This window comes from Schistocerca serialis, chromosome 6 (genome assembly GCF_023864345.2).
Source record: "Schistocerca serialis cubense isolate TAMUIC-IGC-003099 chromosome 6, iqSchSeri2.2, whole genome shotgun sequence".
NCBI classification, from domain to species: Eukaryota; Metazoa; Arthropoda; class Insecta; order Orthoptera; family Acrididae; genus Schistocerca; species Schistocerca serialis.
In genome coordinates, this window is record NC_064643.1 from 245,983,392 (window position 1) to 246,006,633 (window position 23,242).

General features: G+C 38.3%; 1 protein-coding gene across 1 annotated transcript in view; it reads right to left on the reverse strand.

Moving 5' to 3' along the window:
- LOC126484081 (WD repeat-containing protein 89) overlaps positions 1-23,242 on the reverse strand; it is a 277,264-nt gene that overhangs the window by 243,748 nt on the left and 10,274 nt on the right. Inside the window, exon 2 of the mRNA XM_050107451.1 lies at positions 17,639-17,786. Within this exon, the coding sequence (XP_049963408.1) occupies positions 17,639-17,784 (146 nt within the window). The 5' untranslated portion in view covers positions 17,785-17,786. The remainder of the gene's footprint in view (positions 1-17,638; positions 17,787-23,242) is intronic.

Below are 23,242 nucleotides of genomic sequence, written 5' to 3' on the forward strand. Positions count from 1 at the left end.
CTTTCCTTGTCATAGTCAATCTACAATTTATATCCTCTCTACTTTGACCATTATTAGTTATTTTGCTCCCCAAATAGAAAAACTCATCTACTACTTTAAGTGTCTCATTCTGCTTAGGACGGGTTTCCCATATGAGCTGTTGTTATTCATACAGGTGGTTCTCTTTTCTCCAAAGGTCTTGTTAATTTTTCTGTAGGCAGTATTCTATCTTACCCCTAGTGATACATGCCTCTACATCCTTATATTTGTCCTCAAGCCATCCTTGGTTAGCAATTTTGCCCTTTCTGTCGATCTAATATTTGAGATATTTTGTATTCCTTTATGCCTGTTTCGTTTACTGCATTTTTGTATTTTCTGCTTTCATCTATTAAATTCAATATCTCTTCTGTTACCCAAGGATTTCTACTAGCCCTCGCCTTTTTACCTACTTGATCCTCTGCTGCCTTCACTATTTCATCACTCAGAGCTACCCATTCTTTTTCTATTGTATTTCTTTCCCCGGTACTTGTTATCATTTGCTAATGCTCTGTCTGAAGCTCTCTACAACCTCTGGTTCTTTCACTTTATCTGTGTCCCATCTCCTTAAATTCCTACTTTTATGCAGTTTCTTCGGTTGTAATCTACAGTTCATAGCCAATAAATAGTGAGCAAAGTCCACACAATTTAAAACTTCTTCCATTATATAAGCTATCTAAAATCTTCCAGTGTCTCCGGGCCTCTTCCACATATATGACCTTCTTTCATGATTCTTAAACCAAGAGGCAGTTATGATTCAGTTATGATCTGTGCAAAATTCTACCAGTCGACTTCCTCTTTCATTACTTACCCCCAGTCCATATTTACCTATTACTTTTCCTTCTCTTCCTTTTCATACTATCGAATTCCAGTCACTCCCCCATGACTACTGAATTTTCATCTCCCTTAACTATCTGAATAATTTCTTTTATTGCATCATAAATTTCTTCAATCTCTTCATCATCTGCGGAGTTAGTTGGCTTATTAACTTGTACTACTGTAGCAGGCATGGGCTTCGTGTCTATCTTGGCTATGATAATGCTGTTCTTAGTAGCTTATCTGTATTCCTATTTTTTTATTCACTATTAAACCTACTACTGCATTATTGGTATTTGAGTTTGTATTTATAATCCTGTATTCACCTGACCAGAAGTCTCATTCCTCCTGCCATCGAACATCACTAATTCCCACTATATCCAACTTTAACCTATCCATTTCCTTTTTAAATTTTCTACCCCACCTGCCCGATTAAGGGATCTGACATTCCACACTCTGTTCTGTAGGATGCTAGTTTTCCTTCTCCTGATAACGACACAAATAATGTAACATATATTCTCAGTGAATATATGGGGAAGAGTAAACAACATGTTCGCACACTCTGCTCATTTTGAACATTGCCTCAATCAATTACGGCTCTGAGATATGGACATTATGGCCAGTTTCGTGTGGTCTCCCTGTTTATTAGAGTTACTTAAAACGAGACACTTAAAGTAGTAGATGAGTTTTGCTATTTGGGGAGTAAAATAACTGATGGTGGTCAAAGTAGAGAGGATATAAAGTGTAGAGTGACTATGGCAAGGAAAGTGTTTCTTAAGAAGAAGAATCAGAGGCTTCAATCATAATCGTTTGAATTGAGTACCAGAGCTGCAAGTGCTAATAGAAAGCACTGATGCTCAAATCGTTATAGGCACTAAAAGCTAGCTAGAGATAAGTTCAGCTCAACTTTTTGAGAAGAACCTAACAGTGTTCAGAAAGGATCTTTTAGTGAAATTTAAGTAGATAGCTCCTGTGAGTTAGTATGGATAGAGGTCATTATTGGCAACCGGAATAAAATAATAATTGGATCCTTTTGCTGACCTCCCAATTCAGATGATACAATTGCGGAAAGGTTCAAAGAAAACTTGAGTTTGACTTCAAACATGTACCTGACTCATTGTATTATAGTTGGTGGTGACTTTAACTTATACTCAATATGTTGGCAATATATATGTTTAAATCTGTAGGTATGTCTAAAACATCATCCAAAATTGTGCTAAATGCATTCTCTGAAAATTATTCCAAGCAGTTAGTTCATGAGCCCACACGAATAGTAAATGGTTGTGAAAATACACTTGACCTCCTAGCAACAAATAATCCCGAGCTAATAACAAGCATAAAAATGCATACAGGGATTAGTGAACACAGGGTTGTTGTAGCGAGATTGAATATTGTAACCCCCAAATCCTCTAAAAATAAACAAAAAAATGCCTATTCAAAAAAGCAAACACCAATTCACTTGATGCTTCCCTGAGAGACAATCGTCAACCCTTCCAAATTAATAATGTAAGTGTAGATCAGATGTGGCTTGAATTCAAAGAAATAATATCAGCAGCAACTGAGAGATTTATACCAAATAAATTAACGAATGAAGGAGCTGATCCTCTTTGGTATACAAAATGGGTCCGAACACTGTTGCAGAAACAATGGAAAGGACATGCCGAATTTAAACAGACGCAAAATCTCCAAGATTGGCAATCTTTTACAGAAGCTCGAAATCAAATGTGGACTTTCGAGATACTTATAATAGTTTCCACAATGAAACTTTGTCTTGAAACCTGTCAGAAAATTCAGAGAGATTGTGGTCGTATGTGAAGTATGCTAGTGGCAAGATCAATAAGAGCCTTCTCTGCATGATAGCAATGGAAATACTATAGACAACTGCACCGCCAAAGCAGAGTTACTAAACACAGCCTTCCAAAATTACTTCACCCAAGAAGGTGAAGTAAACATTCCAGAATTCAAATCAAGAACAGCTGCCAACATGAGTAACGTAAAAGTTGATATCCTCGGAGTAGTGAAGCAACTTAAATCACTTAATAAAAAAAAGACTTCTGGTCCAGACGGAGTACCAGTTAGGTTCCTTTCAGAGTATGCTGATATAGTAGCTCCATGCTTAACAGTTATATACAACCGTTCACTCGACGAAAGATCCATACCCAAAGACTGGAAAATTGCACAAGTCACACCAACATTCAAGAAGGGTAGTAGGAGTAATTCACTATAGGCCCATATCATTAATGTCGATATGCATAAGGATTTTGGAACGTATGTTGCGTTTGAACATTATGAGTTACCTCAAAGAGAAGGGTCTATTGACACAGTCAACACGAATTTAGAAAACATCGTTCTTGTGAAACACAACTAGCTCTTTGCTCACACGAAGTGCTGAGTGCTATTGACAAGGGATTTCAGATAGATTCCATATTTCTAGATTTCCAGAAGGCTTTTGACAGTACCACACAAACGGCTTGTAGTGAAATTGTGTGCTTATGGAATAACGTCTCAGTCATGTGACTGGATTTATGATTTCCTGTCTGAGAGGTCACCATTCATAGTAATTGACGGAAAGTCATATAGTAAAACATAAGTGATTTCTGGTGTTCCCCAAGGTCATAGGACCTCTGCTGTTCCTAATCTATATAAATGATTTAGGAGACAATCTGAGCAGCTGTCTTGGGTTATTTGCAGATTATGCTGTCATTCATCAACTAGTAAAGTCATCAGAAGATCAGAACAAATTGCCAAACGATTTACAAAAGATATCTGTATGGTCTAAAAATTGGCAATTGACCCTAAATAATGAAACATGTGAGGTCATCCACATTAGTGCTAAAAGGAATCTTAAACTCTGATTACACTGAAATCAGTCAAATATAAAGGCCATAAATTCAACTAAATACCTAGGAATTACAATTACGAACAACTTAAATTGGAAAGAACACACAGAAAATATTGTGGGGAAGGCTAATGAAAGACTGCGTTTTATTGTTGGGACACTTAGAAGATGTAACAGATCTTACTAAAGAGACTGTCTGCATTACTCTTGTCCATCCTCTATTAGAATACTGCTGCATGGTGTGGGAGCCTAACCAGATAGGACTGACAGAGCACACTGAAAAAGTTCAAAGAAGGGCAGCATGTTTTGTATTATCGCGAAATAGGGGAGAGAGTGTCACTGAAATGATACAGGATTTGGGGTGGGTATCATTAAAACAAAGACACTTTTCGTTGTGGCGGAATCTCCTCACGAAAAACTGACACTTGAGAAGTACCGTAGAGAAAAAACTTAATACTAGTTACATCACACTCTTGAATAAAAATACACCTAGTCCATATGTCTGAGTGTTAACCATGAACATTTTTTTAAGGTCTCTGGCATAATGCACTGCCCTTCTACATTTAAAACATATCGCCACTTATGACTGGGCACGTGGAGCACTATGGTCCAGCAAATTGTACTGCCTACACATAACAGGTGTAAACCTCCACCGGTTTTGTGTTGTGTTCTCCATGAATTCAGCCAAATCACTGATGAGTCCAATTTCAAGAATCAAACCTTTAAACCAACCCTCCAATCCAACTGTTGTGTCATTGCCAAGCAGTCGAAAGGAAAGCAGTGAAAAACAGTTTGTTATCACTCAGCACTTTCCGATGACGTTGCTGAACACTGACACATGACATCACTTGTTGTCGCTTTATCTCTTCTAACACCATTGTAACAGGATGGCAGCGTGGACCATGATTAGTTGCCAGCATTGACGTCTTTTAACCCAAGGTGCAGGACAACGGGTTGCATAATTGCAGGAACTCGGCAGTTGTGGAATCAGTAGAGCTCAGATGGAGATCCTTTCTTTATTTTGCCAGATGGTCATACAGTGGTTGGTGATGGTGACTTCAAGGCATGCATTGATACCGGGCATCAGAGTCTGGCTCAAAAAAAACATAAAGTGGTGTGTTTAGCTGCAGTGGTGCACAGGTGCGAGCCAGGCAAACAGCCTCAAGAAAGTAACAGCATCAGCAGCCTTGCAGACATGGGATTGGTGTCAAATGTTTTTGTGGCAACAGGGCACATGTGCACTAGAAAGCTGTCAGCTCTGGCCGTGGGACTGGTGTGAGATGCACTGGAATTCAGGCACTGAACCCAAGACCCCTTAGAGATGTCCAGAAACTGGATGAAGTCATACTGGAGGTAGCACCTTCAAGGTGGCTCTGACTTGAGCCTTGGAATCACCAGGTCAAGCAGCTGTATGTAGACCAGTGGCTAGTGGATGAAGCTGCTAGATGTGGACCAACCTAGTTGGATCACATGGGGCTGTCATGGAGTATGCCTCCGCATCGGTAGTAGTCACATACCAGATGCTAGGTCTGAGATGCTAGGTATTTATAGTAAATTTGTGCAGCTTTACTATGACTGGGCTTCACCTTGATTACCACAACATGAGGTACTTCAGCTCACCACTGTGATTGACTGTTGTCTTACATCATGTTGCCTCAGAACTTTCCAGTACTTGCAGCAGGATTTCACAATCAGATAGTTTTCCTGCATTGCTCATCTGTTGTGAAGTCTGCTTGGAGGGGTGTTGTTACAGCACGAAGTTCATATACTAACATGGGAAATCTGAGATGGATTAACAATATGAATTAGGATAAAATGTTCTCAGCACGAGCAGGTGACAAACAGGAGGCAAGCACATTGAAAAGTACTGTTGCACATATATTTTTATTTTTATTTTTTATTATTTTGTGCATATCTGTTGTTCAGTGCCTCTTGTGTGTGGTGAGTAGGATTCTACCCTAATTCACATTGATAAACGAATGTTATGCAGAAGTCTCTTCAGGGACCTAACGTATCTTATACTTACATGCCAATCTATGTACTTCTTAACAGTACTCATGCTTAGTAACAAAAGTGGATTTAACCTCAATAGTAGAAGTAAAAACAGTTTCTAGATAAACTGTGCATTCTTATCTAGAGTTCTAAATGGAGTTTGTACTCTGATGTAAAGTTATAGAGCAGGTGCCAGTAGATGTCAGGCAATAATTGAAAATCCCTGACTATCCAAAAAGCAATGTAAAAATTACCTTATTAGTCACTTCTTCCACAACAGCAGTTCCTAACCTGTGGGTACTTACCCTCCGATGGGTAAAATGAAATTTTGTGAGGGGTGAAAGCAATAGCATACGAGCATCTCTGATGGTAAAACTGACACTTAGATGTTACATGTAATTAAATATCTCACCAAAATACATACTTCGAGTCATAGGTAGTTCCTGCAATGGACCTGAAGTTGTTCTATTATTCACTTAGCAACAAATAAACAAACCAGTTGTGAGCCCAACAGTAGCTATGTAATGCCACAACACTGCTGTAGGGCTTCCAGTGAATTGTTGTTGTTGTTGTTGTTGTTGTTAGTATTATTACTGTTAGTGGCAGTGATGAGAGACAAAGCATGGGTAGCCCGAAGTCTTCCAATTTCAGTCAGTTCAGAAGTAAGGAGTCCAATTATAAAGTGATGTACAAACAATAAGTATAGTACACACATTTTAACTTTGTTGCTTTTAAATGGGAGTGTGGGGTATATATGAAGCAAGTGTTGCTAGGGGGAGGAGTAGTGCAAAGAAAGTATATTTTGTAATAAGTGTCTAGTCTCAGTATAGACAGCTAGCTTTCCTTTCTGAGGACCTGTAGGAAGCACTGAGAATTGCGTAATCATTCTATAATAAAAGATTATATATAAAAACAAAGATGAGGTGACTTACCGAACGAAAGCGCTGGCAGGTCGATAGACACACAAACAAACACAAACATACACACAAAATTCAAGCTTTCGCAACAAACTGTTGCCTCATCAGGAAAGAGGGAAGGAGAGGGGAAGACGAAAGGAAGTGGGTTTTAAGGGAGAGGGTAAGGAGTCATTCCAATCCCGGGAGCGGAAAGACTTACCTTAGGGGGAAAAAAGGACAGGTATACACTCGCACACACGCACATATCCATCCACACATACAGACACAAGCAGACATATTTAAAGACAAAGAGTTTGGGCAGAGATGTCAGTCGAGGCAGAAGTGTAGAGGCAAAGAAGTTGTTGAAAGACAGGTGAGGTATGAGTGGCGGCAACTTGAAATTAGCGGAGATTGAGGCCTGGCGGATGACGAGAAGAGAGGATATACTGAAGGGCAAGTTCCCATCTCCGGAGTTCGGATAGGTTGGTGTTGGTGGGAAGTATCCAGATAACCCGGACGGTGTAACACTGTGCCAAGATGTGCTGGCTGTGCACCAAGGCATGTTTAGCCACAGGGTGATCCTCATTACCAACAAACACTGTCTGCCTGTGTCCATTCATGCGAATGGACAGTTTGTTGCTGGTCATTCCCACATAGAATGCATCACAGTGTAGGCAGGTCAGTTGGTAAATCACGTGGGTGCTTTCACACGTGGCTCTGCCTTTGATCGTGTACACCTTCCGGGTTACAGGACTGGAGTAGGTGGTGGTGGGAGGATGCATGGGACAGGTTTTACCGTGGGGGCAGTTACAAAGGTAGGAGCCAGAGGGTAATTAATATTTGTGCATCATGGTCTGAAAGGCTATTCACCCTTTGAATAAAAATATTATCTATGACTGTGCTACTGTTCCCTTGCATCCTGATTGGAAAAAACACAATCTGCATCAGATCATATGAATTTAGGAGATCCACCGACATCCTTTATTCGTGCACCATCATATACAAAATTTATACTGAAGTCACCACATACAACTAATTTCTGGTACTTCCTACAAAGTGAAGCAAGAATCCTCTCTAGCTTGAGCAGAAATGCTCAAGTCAGAGTTAGGGGACCTATAAACAACAACAATTCAAAGTTTAGTTTAACTAAATTCAACTGCCCTTGCACAACATTCAAATATCTGTTCAGTGCAGTGTCATGATATGTCTATGGACTCAAATGGAATACTGTTTTTTACATACATAGCCCCCCCCCCCCCCCCCCCCCCCCCCCCCCCCCCCCCCCCCCCCCCCCCCCCAGTAAGGAACTCCTTGAAACACAGCCAGCTAGTCTGTATCCTGGTAAAGGAAGCCTCTGAATTGTCAAATAATTTAAGTGGTGCTCCAATATACCAATAATTTCAGAGTCAACATCTATAAGCAGTTCACTAACTTCATCTCTAATACCTCTCATACTTTGATGAAATATGCTAATTCCTTCTACTTGGAAACATGATGTCCTCTGAAGGTGAGCCCTTAGTTAGAGGGACTTCCTTTAAGCACGTATACCCATCAGCTGACTTCAGTCTAAAAAAGGTGCAGCTGTAACACCAACTACTACAGGAATTTTTCCACGAGTGATCTCACCACCACACATTACACTGTCACTTATAAGTTTTGCCAGCCTCCCCTTCCCATACCTACTGAGGCACAGGCCATGCCTAGTGAAACCCTATCTACTGACAGACCCAACTGGCACCACTGAAATGTGACCCATGCCCTCTGCTATCAGCGCCCCCTCCAGCCTCATGTTAACGTGCCTAACAGCCACATTAAGATGCGGCCGATCATGATGCTGAAACAGTTGCACAAAATGCACATTAGTGCCACCAGTTTGACTAGCTATCTTTACCAGGTCACCACCTACATCATATTCCCCGTCCCTATCTAGACAGTTCCTGCTCCACCCACTATCACTACCTGATCCTCCTTCATAAAATTCCTACATAACTCCCCTATTCCGACCTGGTACTCACTCCCCAACACTTCCTGCAACTGTTGGCCCACACCTCTACCATGCAAACTACCTAGCAGCAGAATCTTCTTCTTTCTGTTAGACTTTGCAACTGACCTAGGCCTCCTAACTGCTGAGGACTGCTGCATGTTCCCTACATATACAGCTACAAGAGGCTCCTCTCCATTCAACAATGACAGTTGGTCAAATCTATTGCATATATGCAAAGTATAACAGTCTGAATACCACCTCCTCCTCCTACCTCTTGCCAACTGCCAGTTCCCATTCCCCACCACCCTTCATCCTCCTCAACCCATCTAGTTCCTCCTTTGCACGTTGTAACTGCACCTGACGGGCACAGATCTTACACTTCTGCTCCTCTATCAACTTACTTCTACTACAGATTCTGCATTCCCAGGAGAGGATCTCGCTAGAATGCCCACTGCAACTATGGTCTACAGCATGTAATGGTAAAAACAGTTAAGAGCACATGGTAGTACAATTCCATGACACTAATAAACAACTGAACAATAGACTCATTCACTGTGGAATAAGGTATCCGTTTCACACAAAGACAGTGTCAAATCAGTTATGCTATGGACTCTGCAAGAGCGTGGAAGTGTTGGGAGCTATTCTGTAAAAGTCTGCTCAACAGCTGACAACAAGTCATAAAAAAAAAAAAAATATGAGCATGCATGAAGATATGTATATTAACCATTATACCTAAAGGACTGAGGTAATGTCACCACTGGCAACAACAAGTAAGATAGTAACTTAAAAATAATGTTCAGGTCAACAGCACTTTGAACTGGACATAGTAATTACAGCACAATGTCAGTTGATTCCAAGAAGAAAGTATTGTGTTTTAAACTGACTCTGTGGGCCGTCCAGGTGCTATGGTGGCAGAGGAACATAGAAATGAAAACTTTGAATGGCAAGAGGCCACCATTATCAGAAATGTAAAGGCTTGAAGGTCATACGATATGCAGTCAACAAGCCACCTGTTTCTAGGAGAGGGGTAAGGGGGAATGTTGGTGGGAAAGGGGGATGGGCATGTCAGCAAAGGGCATGTAAGCTGAAAACAGTAACAGCAAGACCTGCCCCATACATCCTCCCATCACCACCTACTCCAGTCCAGTCACAAACATCAGCTATCCCTCCAAAAGCAGGGCTACCTCTGAAAGCAGTCATGTCATATGCAAGCTAAGCTGCAACCATTGTGCTGCATTCTATGTGGGCATGACAACCAACAAGCTGTCTGTCCGCATGAACGGCCACCGACAAACTGTGGCCAAGAAACAAGTGGACCACCCTGTTGCTGAACGCGCTGCCAAACATGACATGCTTCATTTCAATGACTGCTTCACAGCCTGTACCATATGAATCCTTCCCACCAACACCAGCTTTTCCGAATTGCACAGGTGGGAACTTTCCCTGCAATACATCCCACATTCCCATAGCCCTCCTGGTCTCAACCTTCATTAGTCACTGTTCTCACCCATCCAGCCCCTTCCATGTTCCCATTCCAGCACTACACAGCCATCATTCCACCATCACACTCAGTCTTTTTACTTCTCTCCTTTTCAGCTACTTACCCCTCCCCCCCAACTCCCCTCGCCATCTAACCTGCAGCACTTCACTGTCTGACACCCCCATCATACTCCCCTCCCTGCCCCAGCCAGCTTCCTCCTCACCCCCACCCAGTCACCACCCATGATGCACAGGTGCTGCTGCTCACAGTATGGTTTCAGTTGCCTGAGATTGCAGTCGTGTGTGTGTGTGTGTGTGTGTGTGTGTGTGTGTGTGTGTGTGTGTGTGCGCGTGTACGTCTATTGTTAATGGCCGAAAGCTTTATTTGTGACAGTCTTTTTGATGTGCCTACCTGTGATTCAGCATCTCCACTATATGGTGAGTAGCAACTTTCCTTTTCGTAATATTGTCGCATTCCACACTGGATTTTCCATTGTTGGATTACTGATATACAAATATCACTTAGTAGTGTAGGGGATAACAGTTATCAGTGTATTCACACAATTATTAAGTATGTAGTTACAGAAAACCACTGAAATTAATGTACTTGAAATGTAACACAACCTAGTTAGGATCAAGTAGCCTCACATGGAGCATTTAACTGCCAATTTTAATACTTTTTTTGTATGTCTTCTTTTAACTAGCTGTATATCATTCAATCCAAGCCAAAGGATACCGACGGTTGACAATATATTCTAGCAGTTGAAAGAATGAAAGAATATGAAAATTTGGTCTTTACCCACCAATGAGTTTTTGAAATTGTACTGTTGTATTACTCTGAACACATGGAGCGTTAAAATTTGAATGCTCTCTGTTGATTGTCTCGAACTCTCGTGAAGAGTAACCAAGTTGGTAGAGAACTTTGTTTCTGATACAATGCTAGAGATTAAACAAAACATCTGCATACAAATTTCCCGTTAATCTAAAATTTCAGCATGAGTAAACTGTGGCATACAGGTATTTCCCACAGTAACATTCATTGTTTTGATCATGAATGTTCAAGTAACAAACAGAGCAATGCAAAAGAAATTTGTTACTCGTAACTAAATGCAATAACTCACCACTTTCATTACTCATATCATTAGCTGATCCCGGATAAATTCTCTATATCAGTAAAAACTGGTGCTACTTTTTATGAAGCAAATAATAGTTCTGGCCCACAGTCTACAGGAAAATAGGCTATGACTGGAAGTGGAGATGACAAGAGGAGTAATACAACATTATCATTTTGATATGGGTAATGCAATCTGCTCATCATTTATGATGGATGTTTGTTTACTCTACCAAATTGTTATACATGTGCAACCCCACCCCTGATTCTTTAAAGAACAAACTCCCATGAATAAAACATTATCAAACACAGGATGAGTATAGTTGGGATAATTTGCACTTCATTTTAAGAAAACTGGTTTTTAGTGCTTCCCAATGTTTATGACATCATATCTCCTGAAATACATGTCATACAGTGATATAATTGGATACTGTCTGGAAAATGTGTTACAAGTAGAGGTAGCAGTAAAGAAAAACTAAATTAAAATGGTATGTCTGATGTTAAAGTTTCACTGCATGAACAATAAAAAATATAGTAAGTGCTAAACTATTTCAAAAATGTGGTACGTGATAAACTACTAAATATGTGGAGGGCAGGGTATCGAAGAGTGGGGGTGGGGACTGTCAGTGAGAAAAAATTTCAGAAGGGTTTGAAATTCTTAGTAAAATTTGTTGGAAGTTGCTAAATCTCCCACTCTCAAATACTGGACAACTTTAGTTTGGATAATCTACACACCATTGGTTATTCTGCCTCAAGACATAAACACAGTCTCTAACTTTAATACTTGACTTACATTGTTAAACCTTTAATGTAAGATTATACCTCTGAAGTAGTAAATTATTACAGCATTTAAAATTTTTAGATTTGGTCAACAATTATATGGGATACCGAAAATTAAATTTTTGTTGCCCCTGGAAACCATAAGATGGGCAACCTGCAACTGGATCCAGGTGACTGTTTTACCCATTTAGTAATTTAGATAACTTCATTTCTGTGATCATGTATAACGTGACTCATTTACATTCACCCTATGATGGGATCTACAGGATATGTGTGAATGAGTGAATGGATGACGATAATGGATGCACCTACATTACAACGTAAATATGCCTTCTATTCAGACACTGTCACAATCCAAACATCCCATCCCCTTATGAAACTTTTCTGCATAATTCAGGAAGCCTGAAATTGTTCCTGTTTGCATGCTAACCCATGTGCCCTGTGACAAGTAGTTTGTCAAGGCACTTACGTAATACCATGGACTTGCAGCCTCAGCAGTTCTGAAGGATGTGGCTACTCATGTACTGCAACCAGCATTCAAATGATGAGAAGGATGCTTGACGTTGTAACCCATTTACCTACTTTTGCATTACAGTCTAACCAACAGAAATCTAAATCAGCCTGGAAGATTACAAAGATGGCATGATATTTACATCTAACACATAGCCTTTGATGAAATGATTGAAATCTAGAGTACTGTCAGCTATATCTCCCTTGGAAACATGCTTGATAAGCAATAGTAAGACACAAGTAAACAAAAACAAGGATTTATTACAACCACAGCAGAGAGATATAATGACAAAAGAAAAACTCTTTTCTTGTCATCGGTCGGTTACAGACTTTCTTTTGTGACAGCTCGCTTTGTTGTATTCCCGACATCATCACAAGCATTCTTCCCAAGCACTGAAGCGAAAAAGTGCCATTTTATATCAAACCCAAAATCTTCTTTATGAAAGGAGATGTTAATAATTTTTTTGTTTGTTTTTATATTGACTTGCTGCCCCATCCGAAAAGTAAATCAGTTTTTTTATGGAATGGTGAAGCTGTTTAACGTAGTTTGTTAATTTTAGTTGAAAAATGTGCACTGCTGTAGTGTTGTGTTCAAGGTAGTCACTTATGACACAAAAGCTGCGGCTCATTAGTTCATCCTTATAATAGAATACAAATGGATGAACTGTGGCCTGTTTGTTTACCCAGTGGTGCCCTTGTACTTCATCTTGAACAACAAAGGAATAATTTTCTGAAAAGTGAGCAAGAACTAAGCATCCATCAGCTGCCAAGGTTTGCTTTATTGTCTTTCAAAAATTTACTTTGAGCTTTTGTAAAAAAATTATGCTTTTTCAGATTTTCAAAGTTAACCACCAACACTTCAAAAAATTTATCTCGTGATTTTATGACTGTCACCATTTCAGTTCTGTCTTGTGTCACTCATTGTTTGTATTTTATACTCTCAGGCATGAAATCGTTTTCTTCAGATTCTTCAAACATGTCAAGTTTGGAAGGTAGGAGACGTGATACTGGCAGAAGTAAAGCTGTGAGGACAGGGCGTGAGCCGTGCTTCGGTGGCTCAGATGGTAGAGCACTTGCCCGTAAAAGGCAAAGGTCCCGAGTTCGAGTCTCGGTCGGGCACACAGTTTTAATCTGCCAGGAAGTTTCAAGTAAGGCTTGTTTGTCTGGACAATCTTCACATTTTCCCTTGATCATACAATTGTAACTGTCAATATTGCATACCATAACTTCCAAAAGGTCTTTATAGTCAACTCTAAGATTGGCCCCATCTACCATCAACTTTACATTCTGATGATACAAACAAACACAAACATTTTGGGTGCCAGATGCCCCTGCAACAATACACCATCTTGGTCTCAACTAGCAAAACTTTGATCTTCCAATTTCAATGTCAGGATTTTCTTTTTTAAATTCAGTGAACAGTTCATTTAAATTACACAGTATTAACCTTTTTTGTCTTTGAATCTTAGAACCATTTTCTTTCACAGAAACACAGTCTTTTTTGTCAGACATCAAACGACTGTTATTTTCATAGTCATAATACTTAATAACTTTATTGATTGTGTTTTCATCTACCAAATTAGATGCACTTTTCTTCTGTAATGCTGGTAAAATTCCCTGTTCTTTTATTAATTGCCATGTTAATTTAACGAGACATTCTGGCACATTAAATTCATCATTAACTTCTGCTCAACTCCAATAATTTGGTGGTAAACTAATAATCTTAATTTTATCCTCTTTGTTTGAAGTACTGCATTTAGTTTTTAGTTTTTCTATCAAATCATCATATTCAGTTGGTGAAGTTTTAGAAATTCCATCTGTTTTAGTACAAATTGTATTTTGAAATGGAACTTCCAAATTCTTTTTGACTGTAGCTGCCACTTTCTCAATTTTTGTATTCAAGGCACTTGGTCTTTATCTTGACTTAGTTTTCTAATTTTACTAGCAGGCGATATACCCAAGATCTCACAAGCTGTACCTACTTTTTTAATGGTTGCTAATAAGTTACAAAATTCTGTATCAGAGGTTTCACTATCCTTTCTCTTGTGAATTACAAATATCTTAGATTAACATGCTGGACACAATGATTTTCCTGGTATGAGATTGACAAAATGGCTTTTATTTTTAGAACAATGATCAAATGTTATTTCTCGCAGACCTTTTGTTATAGGTTTCTTATGTTTCTCAAAAAGGTCCATGCAAGACTGACAAAAGAGGTGATGAAAATTTTTTAACTATTTCATTTCATGGTACTTGCATGTTGATTTGATCTCTGGGCCAACTCGTAAGTAAAACAACACTTTTTCTTCTTCACTGTAATCTTCGATTAAAGTAATGTCTTTAGGATACACTCCACACACACTATTATGACATGTTTCATCAATAATAACACCAACAGAACACTGAGACATCATTTTTCAACTGCACACTTCAAGAACTTTTAGCTAAATAAGGGTGAGTAGACAATTGTTGGTTTAAGGGGGAGACAACAATCAGACTTGTATAGGCTTGCACATGCAATTGTTAGCCTGCTAAAACAATTACCACAGCACTGTTTCGACAAATAATCATTAGCTAGTTAATGTGGTGTGTTACATTATGCAGTTGGTATACTTTATTTGATTAGCCTACCAGATATTGCAGATGTTGAAAAATGTGTTTTTGACTCATGTTTGTAATCTTTTTTCCATAACTTCCAATTGAATCTCAAAGTTGAAATTTATTCTGAAGTTTGATATCATAAAGGTCTATTAACTGTGAAATTTTCAGATTTTTATCTGGTCCCCCAACAAAGATATTGCAGGCCACAAATGGAAAAATTAAAAAAAATCCATTTTTTAAAATAGTGTATTTTTTAAGTGTAAGCTGTTCACCATTGATACTTTTATAAAAAGTAACTACACCATACAGTGTGATAGTAGGAAAAATATTAAAGCTGAGAAATTAATCTTTCTTTGTAAAACTACTGTTCAAAAATTGAGTTTTTTAAATTTGAACTATTAAAAATATATTAAAGAACACGTTCAGCTAAGTGGTAATGATGTTAATCTGTAGCCCAGAGTGTGTTGAACTAAATGTATTTTATCTGAAAGGCTTAGGACAATCCACTACTGAATAATTGTAAAAAATGTAGACACTTGCAAATACGAAAAAATGTACGCGGCCTAGAACAAATATGGCCACCATTTCAAAATAATAAACAACAAATTTTTTAAAAAAATATTTTTGTGACCACTAAACATTGGGGAATTCACCTAGAAAATATAAATTTTTTCTGAGATGGTCAAGCAACGAGTGTTGGACCACTTGGTATGGTTTCTTTTGTTTGCCTCCCCCACATTTTCTACGTGTTCTTTGCAATTTAAATTGTTCATAATTGTAATTCCTAGGTTTTTAGCTGAATTTACAGCCTTTATATTTGATTGATTTATCATGTAACCAAAGTTTAACGGATTCCTTTCAGCATTCATGTGGATGACCTTACACTGTTCATTATTTAGGATCAATTGCAAATTTTTGCATCAGACAGATAAATTTTCTAAATTGTTTTGCAATTTGTTTGCTTCTTATGATGACTTTACTAGGCGATAAATCATCTGTGAACAACCTCAGAAGGCTGCTCAGATTGTCTTCTAAATCTTTGCTTTTATTAAGTGATTTAAATTGTTTCACTATTCTGAGAGTATCTACTTCTAAGTTTCTCATGTTGGCAGCTGCTCTTGACTCAAATTCTGAAATATTTTCTTCGTCTTCTTTTGTGAAGGCATTTTGGAGGGCTGTAGTTAGTAACTCTGCTTTAACAGCACTGTGTTCGAAAGTGTTTCCATTGCTATCACGAAGTGAAGGCATTGATTGTGTCTTGATGCTAGTATACTTTACATACGACCAGAATCTCTTTGGACTTTCTGCCTGGTTTTGAGACAAAGCTTTGTTGTGGAAACTATTATAAGTATCTCGCATTGAAGTCCACGCTAAATTTCAAGCTGTAAAAGCTCACCAATCTTGGGGTATTTGCATTTATTTGAATTTGGTATTGTTTCTGTTGTGATATGTTTTGTATAGCCAATGGGAATCAGGTCCATCGCTTGTTCCATTTATTTTTGGAGGATTTGGGAGTTATGGTATTCAGTCTCGCTAGGACAACACTCTGTGTTCGCTATTCCCTGTGTTCATTTTGATGCTCATTATTAGCTCAGGATTAATGGATTACTAATGACTTGTTTCAATGGAAGATACAAATTGATTTCTTTTGTTTTCGACATGCATAGTGTCAGCTTGATGATTACTAATTCTACTATTACGGATTATAAAGTTAGGTTTTTGTATACATTTCTTGTGTTGTATGTTTCTCACAATACAACAAGATATCTTCGGTTACTGTTTCGATATGCTTTGATTGTGAGTTGGCAAAGCTAATGAAAGTGACTGATGGAAAACTGTCTGACTAACAATGTTTTCTATAAAGTAGCCCCAGGTCTAGGTTACATCAGAGCTTGGTTGTGAGTTGGTGTGTGTGTGGGGGGGGGGGGGGGGGGGGGGACCGCTGTGGTGATGAGCTAATCTGAAGCATAGCCCAATAATATGTTTGAAAAGTCTGTGCAGTATTTTCAAACTGTACCAATTCCCAAGGTTGTGGTTATGCAGAAACCTACAAGAACAGTTTAATTTTTAGGGAGCATTATGTTTTATATGACAATATTCTGCATTATGCTGCTACATAATTTCATATGCCCCACATCAAGATGGCGCTTATCAAATACTGTTTTTTTCAAACCATCCCATTCATCATTCGTAATGTTCACTTCCCACCATTCAAAGTGCCAAAAGTTAATAACTGCAACCTGTGTGAACAGTTACCAATTGCAGTATGCAACAGAAAAACTGCCAACACTGAAAATGCCATTTTACTTACAATGACTTGAATATCTAAGACACAAACATGGAACAAACCTCAAAATCATAAAGGTAGCTACGTACATACCACAGGTAGAATGACAGTGGTATCAGACCAATAATTATTAATCTGACAAAAGACTTCTCCCATGACTTGTCTCCCTGTCTTCCACACAAATTGTTGACAAATTGTAAGTAGGCCTACTAGATAGATTATGAGCAGGGTACTACAATTAAAGCCCTTAAAATGCAATAAGGGTTGCACAATTGTGGTATAAATGTGGTTTTCATTAATCTAAGAATAAGATAGCAATAAAACATACCTTTGGCCACAAATATGAAGAATACACTTCTGTTCCAAGGAAACAGCAACTTCATCAAGTAGCTTATAGGAATTCGTCACTACATTATCATCAGTGTTCATGGGGTCCTCAGTTCCTTCCCTTCCCTCCACTTTCATTCCAGTCATTCCTATTAATAAAATATACATATTTCAATGCACATCTAATCAATTCGGCGTCAATTCAACATTTTTAATTGCTACACTGCAATCATATCACGATCAGTTAAGGAAATGTACAATTCACCACATATTTTTGTAATTTCATAATTTAATATAATGTTTTCAGAAGTCTTCTGTAAGAGAAATTATACAATTGTCAGATTATCAGAACTACTAACAATCCTAAAAACTGAGAATATCATAAGATTGCCATCCACACCCTACCTTTTGGATTTGATTACATAACATTACTTGTTTTAGTTCTTTGTGAAGAAAACATATGCTGCAAGTAATGCTCGGTAATTTGAACATTTTATAATTGGAAAATCTAAAATTATAAATGACTTCCCAAGAGATTTGATCCTACACCACCCAACCATACTGTGTAGACCAATGAGCTTTCATTTTGTTTAAGGCGAGAGACTAGATTTTTTTTCTGATAATACAAGAATTATTACAGTACATATATGATAAAACAGCTACAGAAACACATATGCATAAGCAGAGTTCAGCAGGCTTTCACTAGAAAATCATGTGTTTCTGATATAGTAGAAAGGAGCAGCACAAATTTCATACTTTTAAGTAGCACTCCTGGGAGAGGTTAGCAGCTGCAGGAAAATTTAGGTAAAAATTACTACAGTCTCCATCAGATGATGCAATACAAATAGAATTTCCAATACACACAGAACTTCCAAAAGGCATTTGACACAGTATCGCACCCATGCATATTATTAAAAGTACAGTTTGTATTAAAAGTACAGTTTGTGTGGGGTATTAAGCCAAATATGTGATGAATGAAGACTTGTTTTAGTAGGGAGGACGCAGCACGTTACACGTACTCCACAAGCAACCAAACAGCACATGGCATAGGGTACCCTGTACCACTACTAGTCATTTCCTTTCCTGTTCGACTCACAAACAGAGCAAGAGAAAAATGACTGTCTATATGCCTCAATACGAGCCCCAATTACTCATATCTTATCTTTGTGGTTATTTAACAAAATGTATGCTGGTGACAGTAGGATCGTTCTGCAGTCAGCTTTAAATGCTGGTTCCCTAAATTTTCTCAGTGTTCCTCCAAAACAATGTCGCTTTCCCTCCTGGGATTCCCATTTGAGTTCCTGAACCATTTCCGTAATGCTTGTGTGTTGTTCCAACCTAGTAAAATATCAATGAGTCACAGTTGGAATTGGTCAACTCATACAAATATCTGGGTGTAAAATTTTTTAAGGATATGAAATGGAATAATGATAAGGAGGTGGCAAACTTCAGTTTATTGGTATAATTTGGGAAACACAATCAGTCCACAAAAGAGACTGTTTACAAAACAATGATGCAACCCATCCAAATATTGCTTGAGTGTGTGGGACCTGTACCAAATAGGATAAACAGAAGGTATTGGACATGTACAGAGAAGGGACAGTATGAAAGGTAACATCCACAGGACAGTGTCATAGAGGTGCTGGAGAAACACAATTGACAGATACCTGAAGATAGCTGCAAACTACCCTGAAAAAGCCTATTTACAAAGTTTCAAGAACATGCTTTAAATGATGACTCTTAAGAATATACTGTACCCCATACACATCACTGTAGGGATTGTGAGGACAGGATTAGATTAGTTACAACACAGATACAGGCATTTAAATAGTCATTCTTCCTGCGTTTCATGCGTGAATGAAACAGGAAGCAGCTCTAATAAATAGTACAATAGGAAATACCCTCTGCATGCACTTCCCTGTAGTTAACAGAGTAGGAATGTAGATACAACACCTTGAATCTTTGTGTAGGGATACTGCAAAGGAGATTCACGTGGTAACAAAGGACGGGGCAGAAAAGAGTCTCGATGAAGATCAGGACTACATTATTGGATATGGCTTGGTAAATTCAATAACACATGAAAGAAAAGTCTACATCTCCAAAGAGAAAGTATGGATAAACTGGCATGGATGACAGCAGAATCAAGAGCCAGTCAGTCATTAAGTAGGAGAAAGGGGTGGGGCGGGGTGGGGTGGGGGTGGGGGAAGGGGGTTGAGAGTGGCTTTTACCTTTGGGATACACGGCAAGGTATGACTGTCATGTTTTTTACCAAAATATTAATGGAGTAAAAAGTAAAGGCATTATACTTCAAATACTGACACATATTGCCTAGCATCCAATGACCAAAGATTTGATGTGAAGAATGGGACATTTGCCACTCACTCCGCAGAAGTATGCAAATATAAAGACATTGATATCCCTGGGTTTTGCAGTGATCAGGATTTTGAACCACTGAATGCGAATATAAGTTCATGCTAAGATAACAGTAACGGTCAAATTACACTGGAGTTTGGCTAGTAATTTTTGTTTATTCATGTAACAACAATACTTTATGACGTACTTTAACCTCTAATAAAGTCTTTCTTTTTCTTTTTTTCATTTTGGTCATCTGATCACTACATCAATTCAGAACAGCTCCTTTTCTTCTAGATTTTATCCTTGACCAATATACTTTCATTCTCACAGTTTGAGCAACAAAGACTCAAAATAAAGTATTGAATTTTGTTTTTCTTTTAGCTGTGCCTACCTGCGATTCAGCATCTCTGCTATGTGGTGAGTAGCAATTATCCTTTTCTTAATATTGTCACATTCCATCTTGGATTTTCCATTGTATGAAAACACTAAATTTAATAGACAAAAGGAGAATGTATAAAAATGCAGCAAATAAATCAAGCTAAAGGCATTACAGACGTGTATAAAATGAGATTATCAAGAAACAAGAATGGCTAGTGTAGAAGAGTGAATCACTTTGGGAAAAATGGATGCTGCATGTAGAAACATTAAAACAACTTTTTGGGGAAAGGGAAGTAGCTGCGCAAAAATCAAGATGTCAGATGATAAACCAGCACTAAACAATTAAGGGAACACTGAACTGTGAAATTAATTTATAGCAGCGCTACACAATGAAAACAAACCTGGAGACACTATCATGAAAAGAGTATTAGATGATAATAAGATGGGAAATACGACAGTGGACTGTATAAAGAAAGATTAAACGGTGGGTTTTTCATTCAGAAAACATATCTGAATGTTGACAGTGAGAATACTGTTATGCTTCATGTAAGAAGAGGAAAGGTCTACCAAAAAATATTTGAATTTGACAACTGGAGGATAGTGGCATACCAAGAATGTGGTTTCTAGTGTTACGTGGGCATGCATGACTCTTATGCAAATACAGAATCAAAAGGTCAGGAGGGCCACACTCAGTGCCATGCAGGATTTCAATGGCCCCACACATCTACTGCCCGAGGACAGACATGTTGTTAGTAGTATCATACAATCAAATCACATAGCTTGAGTTGGTAAGCAGGCTTTTTTGTATGAAAAAGGCTACTTTCAAATCCCTGCATATTATTTAGATTAGATTCTGTTTTCATCCCACAGATCCAAAAATGTGATGATTCTCATGGGTTTGGAACATGTCAGAAAGTATAACATAAAACATCTGAATATAATACTCACTACCCTGATCATCTGCAGGAGATTGTCAGTAGTTGATTACATTACAGGTATTGCTAATATTTACAGAATTAATAGACTGTCAGAATGAACTTTCAATAAATTTATCTTACCCAAAATACCTAATCTTGATTGTTGCGATCAAGTGCTGTCAAAACTGAAATCTAACAGACATTTATACTTAAGCTGGTCTAACAGTCCCTGTTAAGTTATTGATCTATAGAAGTGGTCGTCAACTGTGGCCCGCGGGCCACATGCACCCCGGATCATGTTTTCATGCGGCCCGCAACCCTCCTCAGCTTCGCACAGGTAGCATTAGTTACCTACTTACCTGGCGTAGCGGTGTTTCATTTACAGAAACTGCGTAGAATTGTGATTAAAGTCGGGAAAGTAATTAGGTAACTGAAAACCATCCACCACTTTCATTTAATGCGCCACTTGCCGGTGATCTGCAGCGCTAAAGGTGTGAGTGCCTGCTAGCCAACAATGTGAGTCGTGCATCAAATGCGCCGCGGGCCCACGGCTGCTCGTTTGTCAGCGGCAGGCTTGTCTCGCAACCGCCTCATTGTTAGCTTTGTCGTGTCAGTGTGTCAGTCGTGAACTAATTTTTTGTGTCCCTGAGCATTCGTCGCATATTGAGTGTATTTGTGCTCATTTTTGGTGATATAATTATTAGTGGAATAAATAATGTCTGATGTACCCTCAAGAACAGTGACTAAGAGGAAAATATGTGAAGAGAAAAGATGTTTCCAAGAAATATTGGAAGAAGAGTTTTGCTTTATAAGTGGGCACAGAGAAGGTACTGCTACTTGCTTAATATGCTGGGATACAATTGTGGGACTGAAGAGCTACAATTTATTTCACCACTACACAAGTAAGCACAATTCATTTACAGTAGTTTTTGCTTTGAATTCAAATGAAAGAAAGGAAAAAAATTGCTCATCTAAAATCTACCATTTGTCATCAGCAGTTGGGCAAAGTGAGACTGCCACAAGAGAATCATACCACGTACGTAATATTCTGGCAATAAATATGAAAGCTGATGCTGAATTAGTGAAGCAATGTATGATGACTGTTTCTGAAACTTTGTTTCAAAATTTCTCCAACAGTAAACAAATATCAGCTGAAATAAATAAGCTCACACTTACAGAATCTACCTGTCGACGATGTATAGAAGATATTTCAAAATACATGTTTGAGGCAGTAATTAATAAAGTCAAACTATGCCAATACTTCAGTCTTGCATGTGATTCCAGTACAGATTTAGCTTCGATGGCTCAGTTTTCATTATTTGTGTGTTACTGCACAAATGATGGGGTAATAGAGGAAGATTTTTTAGCAATTATAACCACGAAAGGTCACACAAAAGGATGTGATTTTGTGGATGTCATTAAAGAATTTGTAAAAAAAAAAAAAAAAAAAAAAAAAAAAAAAAAAAAAAAAAAAAAAAAAACTTATCTATGAGCAAATTAATATCAGTATGTACGGATGGTTGTCCGTCAATGATGGACGTCAACAGTGGTTTGATAACACTGATTAAGAAGGAATGGAATTTGCCAAATTTACTCTCCATTCACTGCTTATGGCATCAAGAATTTTGGCATGTCAAATTTCAGATACCAAACTGAAGAACATTATGCAAACGGTTATAAGTGTTATAAATTTCATTCATGCCCGTGAACATAATCACCGAAAATTTAAAGAACTTCTGCAGGAATTGCAAGCTTTTTACAGTGATGTTCTCCTACATACTACTGTCAGATGGCTAAGCCAAGGAAAAGTGCTGGAACGGTTTGTCCTGAACTTGATGATGATGAATGGTGGATACTTACAGCATTTTTAACTGATATTACAAAAAAATTCAACACACTTAACTTGGAATTACAAGGACCAAACAAGATAACTGGGCAAATGACTAACAAAACAT